The sequence below is a fragment of the Aegilops tauschii genome, chromosome 2, assembly GCF_002575655.3.
Source record: "Aegilops tauschii subsp. strangulata cultivar AL8/78 chromosome 2, Aet v6.0, whole genome shotgun sequence".
Taxonomy (NCBI): Eukaryota; Viridiplantae; Streptophyta; class Magnoliopsida; order Poales; family Poaceae; genus Aegilops; species Aegilops tauschii.
In genome coordinates, this window is record NC_053036.3 from 80,349,878 (window position 1) to 80,360,993 (window position 11,116).

Genomic DNA, 11,116 nt, shown 5'->3' on the forward strand with positions numbered 1-11,116 from the left:
TCTAACTATTATAGGTACTGTGTTTTACTTCGATTCTACTCGTGTTCGTTTGTAACGCAAGAATCACACATGAATTTCGGAGAAAAAGGTTCAATCCCACCCAAACCTCAGCCACTGAAAGGTTCATCCTACAGTGTCTTCCTCAAGCCAAAGCAGGAGATGGCACCATGGCACCCAACATTTCATTTCAAATCTTAGGGAGAAGAGTGCTTTTGTTCGGAGCCGATCTCCATTTCCCTCCCAAAAACGCCCTGGCCGCACCATCGCTGCTGCTCACACACACTGAAAGGCCCCGAGTATGAACGCCAAAACCATAATATAACCACGCCTGCTTCCCCTCCATCCCCCCACCTCCTCCCCCGACGCGAACCAGAATTCCTCACGCCCGACCCAAACCCCGCACCGCCGGAGCGCCGAATCCACCCCGCCGATCCGCCCCGAACCCTAGGGATCCGCCCTGATCCGCCGCGGCGCCGGCCCCGGCCCCCCCCCGCGCCGCAAACCCTAGGGATCCGCGGAGCCTCCGCCGGCGGCGGGGCTCCTCCGCGGCTTCCGCGGCATGGCGGACCTGGTGGGGAGGGCGGTGAGGAAGGCGTTCCCGGGGTTCGGGTCCTTCTCCGGCGTCGTGGAGTCGTACGACGCCGAGGCCGGGTACTTCCGCGTGCTCTACGAGGACGGCGACTCCGAGGAGATCGACGCGGACGAGATGGGCTCCATCCTCGTGGGCGCGCCCATGCCGCCGCAGCCGGAGACCCCCGGGGGCTCCGCCGGGAAGCGGCCTAAGAAGCGGAGGCGCGGGGACGGGGAGTCCCCGCAGGGGGGCGTTTCGGCGGTGGCCGAGGCCGTAGATGGAGATGGGCTGGCAAACGGGCCTGTGCCTGTGCTTGCAACGCCGGCGAAGGAGGGAAGAGGGGGTGGGGAAAATTGGGAGGTGATGGCGGAGACGGCGGGGAAGAAGCGGAAGATTGGCCCTAGCCCAGTTCGTCGGAGCGCGAGGCAAGCGAAGGCGGCGGCATTGGCGGCTGAAATGGAGGCGGCCGCTAATGTAGCTGCTGCTGCAGAGGCTGCCGAGACTTCATCCGCCGAGGATGTGGCTCCGGCTCCGATTGCTGCTACGCCGCAGCAGTCTGGGAGGAAGCGTCAGCGTGCAATTGGGAGTGGCCGGTCTCGTGCAGTCGCGAGGGATTTAGAGGATGCTGCGCTGGATAGGCCGCTGCAAAAGCCGAACCTGCCACCGTCGTCGCAGGGCCTGGATTTGGAAGGCCTCCCTGTTATGGATGTCTTTCAAGTCTACTCCTGCTTGAGATCATTTAGCAAGCAGCTTTTCCTAAGCCCGTTTGCACTGGAGACATTTGTTGCGGCCCTGCGGTGTAAGCACGTGAACCCCTTGATAGACTGGGTGCATTTTGCTTTGCTCCGCTCTCTGAAGAACCACTTAGAAGATCTGGCCCATGAAGGAGACCCTCCGGCAATACACTGTATTAGGTAAGAGTCTTTGATTCCCTATTTTATACAGGCTTACTTGTTTTAGGTCATGAGAGACTCGTCTTTTAATTATCTACTGCTAATTGCATAGGAATCTTAACTGGGAACTCTTAGACCTAGCAACTTGGCCAATCTATCTTGCCGAGTACTTACTGACTCGTGGTTCAGAACTGAGGTATGGTATGAAGCTTACAGATCTAAAGCTGTTAGATACAGAGTACTATTGGCAGCCAGCAACAGTAAAACTCGAGCTGCTGCGCTCACTCTGTGACGATGTTATTGAGATTGAGGCTATACGTTCAGAACTTGGTTCAAGGATGTCTGAGTTAGATGGAAATGACGAGGGCTGCAGAGCTACTGGTTCAAGAAGAAAAAAGAGAGGCTCTTCTGTCGTGGCCCTAGCAGATTCTTCTCAGCCTCCAGAAGGCTCTGATGATATGGATGATGGTAACAGTGACGAATGTTATCTGTGTGGTATGGATGGCAACCTGTTATGCTGCGATGGCTGTCCTTCAGCTTTTCACTCAAAATGTGTGGGGGTGGTGGAGGACCTATTGCCTGAAGGAGAATGGCATTGTCCCGAGTGTTCGATGCAGAAGTACAACGGGTCCAGAAATATGGCAAAGCTTGTCAGAGGAGCAGAGGTTCTGGGAAGTGATCCACATGGACGACTATACTTTGGCACCTGCGGCTATCTTTTGGTGTAAGTCAGTATAGACTTCGTCCTTTGGTCTTCTTATGTGTATATCTTTCTGAGAGTTCCTTTGCTCTGCTGTCATTGTTTAGGCTTCCTAATGACTAGTCAAAGTATTTGTCATAGTTGTATGCTTGAGTACCATTCTGTGTTGATTGTACCATGACATCATCCATCAATTGTTAGACTTTTGTGTCGCAATTACATTCCCACATGCGGTTTATGTTTCACTGTACATCTAGTTCCCATTCCCTTGCACTTCATCTGCTTAATTTGTGCTGTTTATTTCTCCACAAAGATCATCACACTAATTTCTTTTGTTGGCCACAGATCCCCCTGTGCTTTATGTGCCAGTGAGTTCTTATCGTGTCGATGAATATCGCTGTTGCTTGCAGTTTTTTCAGCTGTGCTTTCGTGCTGATATGGGTTCTCATTTCATTCTTTATTATAATAATAGGACAATTAACTATACAGTTTTGGGGATAAAGCAAGGGAATAACTGCAATACTCTTGTTTTCAAGATTGAGTTTATTTCATTTTGTAGGCTCCGATCAAGGCTTCGCAGAAAAATGAGATACATATATTGCATAAATGCGATGATTTGTTTTTCTTTGGAAATTGATCCTATATGTTTGCACTTCAGTTAAATGGTTGAATTTTGCATTAATAAATAAATGACCTTATGAACTTGCAGGGTTGATTCATGTGATGCAGACTCTCCATGCCATTATTATGGCCAGATGGATCTTCATTCCCTTATTACAGGGTTAACTCCATGTCATCCGTCTTACAATCCGATCCTAAATGTGATCTCTTTGTTTCGGGGTATTGCAACTGAAACATCTAATATTAGCGGGCGATATGAGAACAGCAAGGAATGTAGTACCTCGGACCATGAAACAGACCGCAAGCAGTCATCACTGAAACAATCTAGTGAGCATGAACAGTATACCATAGAAAAGCATGGCTCTCAACAATTGGATACTGGGAAAATTTGCACCTCAAATTCAGATCAGGATGCCTCACACCAGAGTTATACCCTGAGACGTGCGACAATTTCTCAAAACGGCAATGAAACTACTGCTAATGAGAAGCCCAATCAAACTTCACAACCTAATGCATCTGGTGCCAACAAGGATAGCTGCAATTCTAAGCAAGATGATGTTGGCTTACATGTTAATGGTTTGTCTGCAGAGAACCAGAAAGATGCATCACCTACAAAAGAAGCAAGTAACTGCTGTCTCCGTTCTGGGAATGCTATGTATATAAACTACTACAGTTTCGGTCAAATAGCAGCATCGGCCGCTGAAGAGTTAAAGCACAAGCTTTCAGAGAATGAGGAAGGAAAGAAGCATGGCCCGGATGCAGTTTCTTTTCGGCTAAAAACAATATGTAAGAAATATGTTAATGTTTTTGCACTGACTGATCAAAAGTTATCTGTGGAGCTCCTAAAGGAAAAATGTGGCTGGTGCAACTCCTGCCAAATCAGTGGTGGTAGTGATTGCATTTTCAGATTTACTGATGTTAAGTGTATGGAGAGTCCTAAGCCATGTGCTGTTGGTCCTTTGTCAGAAAAGAACAAGGAAAGTCATATTGTCCTTGCTACACATAGCATGTTGTCAATTGAAAAACGCCTGAATGGTTTGCTGTCTGGTCCATGGCAAAATCCACAATATAGCATGTATTGGCGTAAGGCAGTTCTTATGGCTTCAGATGTATCATCACTGAAGCAGCCTCTTCTCACGGTATAAATTTTTGAACGCTTTGTCCTTATTAAAGGCTTTATTATTTAATCTGCATGTACCAAACTCTCACATGATTATCTCCCAATACTCTGCAGTTAGAGTCCAGTCTGCGACGTGTTGCCTTCTCAGGAGAATGGCAAAAACCAGCAGACTCTGTTGAAGTTGTTGGGTCTGCAGCCCATATCTTGGTCCGTACATCTAATAAGTCTGCAGGTTATGCAATTGCTAGAAAGCCAGGGAGGAAGCCACTTGCTATTGAGCTCAAAGTCGACTTCCGTGATGTTGGTGTTTATTGGTGGAGGGGTGGAACATTGTCCCGTCAAGTGTTTCACTGGAAGAGGTTGCCTCAGTCATTGGCCTGCAAATCTGCTCGGCAAGGTTGTATCTCCAATCTTCTGTCAGTTTCCAGATACACTATTTTCCGATGTATTAAACCTTTGTGACCTTGTATGTCTCAGCGGGACGCAAGAAAATTCCCACCATAGTGTATCCCGATGGTTCACAATTTGCCAGGAGGTCCAAATACATAGCTTGGCGAGCTGCTGTGGAAATGGCACAAAATGTGTCCCAGCTCATTTTGCAGGTAATATATTCTCTTTCTTTTGGGAAGTATCAATAAAATTGGGCCACTGAATTGTTCTTTATGTACCTTCAGATTAAAGAGCTTGAATTGAATATCAAGTGGCCTGAGATATTGAGCACTCTCTCTTCTGCAATTGCAACAAAGGAAACCCAGAAAATAGCAAGGTTTTTCAAGAAAGTTATAATTCGCAGAAAACGTATAGAAGCAACGAATGTGGAATATCTACTTGATTTTGGAAAGAGGGAGAATATTCCTCCTGTTGTTGCTAAACATGGAGTAAAATTTGAGGAGCCCTCTAGCGAGAGGAACAGGTACTGGTTGAGTGAAAGTCATGTCCCGTTGAGTCTTTTGAGGGCATATGAAGCCAAAGCAATAAATCGCTCACTTAAAAAGAAAGACAGTGAGGACAGCTCACCTAAAAAGAAGAAAGACACCAATGACCGCTCACGTAGAAAGAAGAAAGACACTGATGATCTTTCTAAGATGAGCGACTTCAGTCCCGAAAAGCCAAAAAGATCAAGATCAGTGTTTGATGACCTCCTAGAGAAAGCACAAAAACTGGAGGAAGCACAAAAACTAGAGGAAGCACAAAACCTCCTAGAGAAAGCACAAAAACTTCCCAGCAGGCTTTGCGGTCAGTGTTTCAAAACAGTAACTGCCAGGTATGTAATTAAGCCAAATGTTCTTTTATTCATTTAATTAAAGCAAGCAAGTCATTAAAATTTCATTGCAAAAGTGTCAGTTCTTTTTTCTTATCCACACTTATGTATTATAGTATGGATTTTGCCATGGTTCTTGTTCTTTGCATGTCTTGCTGATTAGGTACGCTGAGTCAGTTACACTTGCCTAACTATTCATCCCTACCTTTAGGATATAATTGTTCAGATAGTACTGTATTGTGTTTATCTGGCAATATCTAAAGAAAGTACTCCCTCCGTAAAGAAATATAAGAGCGTTTAGATCACTATCTAAACGCTCTTATATTTCTTTACAGAGGAAGTAAGAAATTTCTTGCATGACTGGGTTTTGCTATGCCTGTTATTAGTATTTGATTTCTGAAGTCTAGGTGATTATCTCCCTCTCTCCCTGAGTGTGTACCAACTTTTGTGGTATGTACAACCATTGCCAATCTAGCCGATGTTGATATTCCTGTACAAGCTACACGGTTGAAATTGCTAATTATGTTTAGCAAATACTTTGGCAAAAGTTATTGGTATAGGAATCAGCTTTTAGCATTTTGACTTCTCCTGCAAGGTCATATACTTTGCTTGAAAAAAAAATTGAACTGAAACTGGAAATACATTTCAGTAGCTTCTGCAGCTTGTTCTCAGTGTTGCCAATATATTCTCTGTTTTGTTGAATGGTACATTTTTTTTGGCTAGTTATTTGACTCTCTCCCTCTTTTTGTCTTCTGAACAGGGAAGCTGTGAACTGCAAATATTGTGAAGGTATTTACAAATTGCAAATATGCAGAATTTTTTTTCTTGTTACATATGTATCACTATAGTCCTTAAGACCGTCGAAGAAAATATATAGCCCTTATTTTGTTTTTGTTTTTATTGTGTATGGGATATGCATTTTATTTTTTGCGGGGCCTTATGTATGTCATATGATGAAAAAAAAGTTCAATTGTTAGGAAATTTTTAGGTGATCCATCATCAAGTATTAAGTTTGGCCTTTTACTTCTAATATTGATGCTTGGAGTTATACTGGGACTCAGCTGCAATATTCTCTTGTTCTATGCAGCACTTTTCCATAGAAAACATTTCAACGTTCCTAGAGGTGCTGTGGATACCGTCTATGTTTGCAACAAGTGCCTAGCTGAAAAGGTCGAGCCGGTGGTGTCTCCACAGAAAAAGGCAGCATCAAAGAAGAGCTCTCCGAAAAAGAGCTCTTCGAAAAAGAAGCAGAAGAAGCAACTACGAAAGAGTTTAAGGAGAAGAAAACAGATAGTTATCAACCTCAAGAAGAAAACCAGCCAGAAGAATGGCAAGCCTGGCCGGCCTAGAAAGAATCCATTGAGTGTGTCAAAGAATAAATCACAAAAGATGTCTGACAGTCAACCATCAAATGAAGCCAAGAATGAACCGGTGAAACGCATATCAAAAAGGTTATATGATAAGTACATGAAAGGCAACTCAGATAAATCCGAGCATACAGCAAGCTGTCGTAAGAAGAAGAGGACAGCTTCGCATTACTCGTACTGGTTAGATGGTCTTCGATGGACACAGAACATAGCTGATGAACAGGCAACAAATTTTAGGAAAGCAAGAATTGTTTTTCCATCTGAAGATGTTAAGATTTCAGAAACCAGTCCAGTATGCTGTCTTTGTAAGAAATGCTACAGTGGAGATGCTATTTATATTGCTTGTGAGAATTGTGAAGGTAAGATATGTTTACTTTGATGGTAATGTTTAAAATGAAAAGGGTTTACTTCATGCTATGTATCTCCGTGATCTTCAAACAAACTTATAATTGTTCACTTTGACAATTGCATGGGCCAAAAACTCTTCATTATCATTTGTTTTAGCCCTGGCCCTTACAAGTGAGCAACAGTTGACCCTTCAATATTTGTCGTGATCCTCCTAGAACAGTAATTATTACTTTCTTTTCCCATGGATTATGTCCTAAGCTATGTAACATATATCCTTTCCTAAGCTAACATTACTTTTGTCTCAGCAAGACAAACAATTGTTTTTGGAATTTGGCTGTGTATTTCATTCACTTCAATTGCTCCTCATGCCATGGGAAGCTGTCATAGTTTAAATGATGCATTTCTGATTGCGCTTGTTCTTCCCTGCAGATTGGTTCCATGGGGATATATATTCTATTACCATAGAAAATGCCAATAATCTCATAGGCTTCAAGTGTCATGCATGCCGTCTGAGAGCTGTTCCTGTTTGTCCATATGCACAAGCTGATGCAATTCTTAAGGATCAATCAGACAGGGAAGACACCATTGATAGGTCTATAGAGGACAAGGACAGCAATTGTCCGAAAGATCTGTTCACTTCCAATGATCTGAAAGAGCTTCACGGTCATAACATTGAGGAGCTCCAGAGTCATAGCATTGAGGAACAGGTTCCTGATAGTATTTGTTTGGAAGTGCTAGAAGATTATAATGATCTGAAAGAGTCAGGCAGTCATAGCACTGAGAGAGAGCCAGACAGTCATAGCACTGAGAGAGAGCCAGGCAGTCATAGCACTGAGAAAGAGCCAGGCAGTCATAGCAGTGAGAAAGAGCTTGATGATTGTAATGGGTTAAAGGAGCTGGAGAGCCATAACAATATGGAAGAACTTGACAGTCACAGCACTGAGAAAGAGCTTGATGATTGTAATGGGTTAAAGGAGCCGGAGAGCCAAAACAATATGGAAGAACTTGACAGTCACAGCACTGAGAAAGAGCTTGATGATTGTAATGGGTTAAAGGAGCTGGAGAGCCATAACAATATGGAAGAGCTTGACAGTCATAGTACTGAGAAAGAGCTTGATGATTGTAATGGGTTGAAGGAGCCGGAGAGCCATAACAATATGGAAGAGCTTGACAGTCATATCACTGAGAGGAGTCCTCATGATCATAATAATCTGAATGAGCTTGACAATCACTGGAGTGAGAAAAAGCTTGATGATTGTAACTGTCTAACTGAACTTGGCAATCATAACAATGTGAAAGATCTCGACAATGAGAACAGTCCAAAAGAGCTTGGTTGTACTGAAGATAGCAAATTTTCTGCGGGAGAAACACAATGTCTGAAAGAGCTGGACAATCTGAAAGATCTCGACAATCTTAACAGTAAAAAAGAGCTTGATAATCACAACCGTCTGGACAAGCTTGATCGCCATAGCAGTCTGAAGGAGCTTGAAAATCATAGTAGTGTGGCAGAGCTTGATAATCATGACTACCCGCGAGGGCTTGATGATCAGAACCGTCTGAATGATCTTGGTAATCATAAGAATCTGAAAGAGCTTCATAGTGCTCAAAATGGCAAAGTTACTGCAGTAACACATACAGATGGTTTAATAGATGAGCAGTTTAACACTAGATTATCTAACAAAGAAGCCATGATCATGACATCAGAAAGTGATTTGGTGAAGGAATCTGTTGCTTTACAATCAAACAATAGTTCCATGGATAATGTTGTTCCTGCTGAACTGGAGATGGATATTCAGGTTCCCCTGAGCTTATTGACTTTGTAGGATATATGTCAAAAGAGCAGTGCATTCCAGCATGACTTTCCGTGAGCTTGTACTGTTCAGTCTTGCTGCTGCTTTGGTAGAGAATTCCTGCTGATTAGCTTGGGTTGTTGAGCTACCTGACAGCTTAGTTTTGTGCTATAGGATATTACATTGGTGATGCAACCCAGTAATAATAATCTACAAAAAGGAAAAATATATGTTTGTGGATTCATCGTATTTTGGCCATTTCCTTAGGGAAATATGCTGACCTGACAAGCGCAGCATTGGAGCTATTGACTATGCCATCACAAGTGTTTATTATGGTAAACATTCTTGGCTGGGCTGACATAGGAAATATCTGGGTCCCATTTCCTTCCCATGCTTTCTGGTCAGAACTTGTGATTCATGTTGCACTATGAGGTTATGTGTTGATTGGGATGTCTTTGAGTACAAGTGGCTGGTTTTTGGTTGTGCTGCACTTACTCATGATGCACAAGGTGGGCTCCAATTTTGTTTACGTATCTAATTTGTTTGTGTTGAATGTAAACATGTTTCATGCAGAACAGAAAATAACATTTAACAATTTTCCTTTCCTGCTGTGATGATATAGTGATACACAGAACTAGATTCCATGTTTTTTTTTGGTCTAGCAAAGGTTCACACTAAGCTTCTGTACTGGGTTTATCATGTTCTTAGTAATAGGCCAAAAGTGATGAAAATACTGCTGCATGTATGGTTTTTTTATATGTATGTAATGGGTTTATCATAGTGCTAGTTTTACATGTATGTTTTTTTACCATTATGGGCTCATTAAGGCTAAAGAATGAGTTACGAGTACTATATCATGCTGAAGCAGTGGGAGCTCGTGTTGTTCCTCCTGACGATTCAGTGGTTAACATTTATCCATATCATATCAAATCATCAAGCTGGTAAATCCACGGCATGTTCTTCCTATAGCAGATTGTTTCTCCAGCTGGCACTCAGCTATGTATCTGATCTAGTTCATTCTCCTTGTAAACAGGACGGAGACAGAGATGAAGCACTCCCTACCGTCGTCGAGCACGAGGCCTTCCCATTCTCCAGACCTCCCTCGTACACCCATAGATGCCGCACCAGACTGACCCCAGTCGACCTGACATTTCATTTTAAGTGCCCCCCGGTGCTTCTAACATCGTTCCAATGCAAGTGCAACCCTGCCATGCAGTGGAGCAATTCATGTCAGCATCCTTGATCTTATTTTGTATACATAGGGTTCCTTTAGGCTTTAGGGGAAAAGCTCATGCAGTGTAACCGTCAGATTCAGATGGGTAGTAGTACCGCTGGTTCAGTTCTGGTTTAGCAAGGCTGCCAGCATTCTTAGATGTAAAAATCTAGTTGCCAGATCAAGTTTCAGTGCCTTGCCTAGTGAAGTACTGCACTCTGGGTGGTTTTGGGTGAGGCGCTGTGTTTTTTTTCCTTTGTCCATCAGCTATTTGGAGAGCGGTGGTGTCCCGTCTGTGTTCCAACTTCTGAGTTCAGAACCAAAGGAAAGGCCGGAACCAGAGGTGGCTTATCATCATCGTGCCGGTGGTGGCGACGGCGGTGCTGGTCTGCAATGGTTTTGCTGACTTGGAACTGCCGGAACCGTCGGGGCGTTCAGTGCACGGTGATGACTTGCTGCGTCGAAGTCCAAGTCGTCGGTTGGCTGGTGACGGTTTTAGCAGGCGTCGCTGTGTGAAGCTTGCTGCTTCCTTTGTAAAATGAACCAGAGGAGCTCTCATGAATCCTTTGCTTCGCCAGAACTTTTTGCTGAAAACTGTCGTTGGTGTCTTGCCGTCGGAGCGTGGGCTCATCATCATCATCACCGGAGGTGCCTGCGGTGCACTGATCTCTGACAAACGAGCGGCGGTTGAATCGATCTCATCCTCACCTGAGAACATCTCCTCTGGACCTTTGCCGGATCGTGCATCAGCTCCTGAGCCGCCGGATCACCCACCGTGCGCAGGCAGCCTTTGGGCTATGTTTTCTGATGGTGCATGTGCAGGGTAGAAAGTAGGAACCCCTGGCTGTCACCAACCGCTTTCGAACCACTCCCCGGCCGGCCGGCCGGTTGCCATGAGTGACACGCATTCCGTCGCAGATTGATTGATTGAGTATGGTATCTAACCTGCCGTCACCTTCGACCATCAATCATAGCCCCGTCCGGCCGGTCGGCACCTTCGTTCGCCACCCCTCGACACCGATCGTCGCCGGTCTCCATCTATCCCGAAAGACGAAAGCGACACGCACGACACTCGACAGCCACCCAATCGAACGTACCGCGTACGTACCTACGTACTTCATGACAAACAAAGTACTCCTCCAGCAAAGCACCCATGCTTCTGTTCTGCTACCGCTGCCGCTTCACTCCATATCACGGCCCCGTTTCCCCGGCGGCCCAGCCCGGACCCGAAC

The 11,116-nt window shown here is 44.6% G+C and overlaps 1 protein-coding gene across 3 annotated transcripts; it reads left to right on the forward strand.

The window, feature by feature from the left end:
- Positions 1-248: 248 nt before the first annotated feature.
- LOC109744533 (DDT domain-containing protein PTM) lies at positions 249-10,478 on the forward strand. Of its 3 annotated transcripts, none has more exons than XM_040401670.3 (11): positions 249-1,485; positions 1,577-2,188; positions 2,874-3,924; positions 4,020-4,302; positions 4,383-4,507; positions 4,580-5,169; positions 5,927-5,955; positions 6,254-6,892; positions 7,311-9,180; positions 9,499-9,612; positions 9,705-10,092. In XM_040401670.3, exons 1-9 carry the CDS (start codon positions 560-562, stop codon positions 8,702-8,704), a joined length of 5,649 nt encoding a protein of 1,882 aa, XP_040257604.1. In that variant the 5' UTR covers positions 249-559; the 3' UTR covers positions 8,705-9,180; positions 9,499-9,612; positions 9,705-10,092. The 3 variants fall into 3 exon arrangements, with proteins under 3 accessions (XP_040257604.1, XP_040257605.1, XP_040257603.1); XM_040401671.3 differs by having other exon boundaries at positions 9,540-9,612; XM_040401669.3 differs by lacking the exon at positions 9,499-9,612 and having other exon boundaries at positions 9,705-10,478.
- The last annotated feature ends 638 nt before the right edge of the window (positions 10,479-11,116 follow it).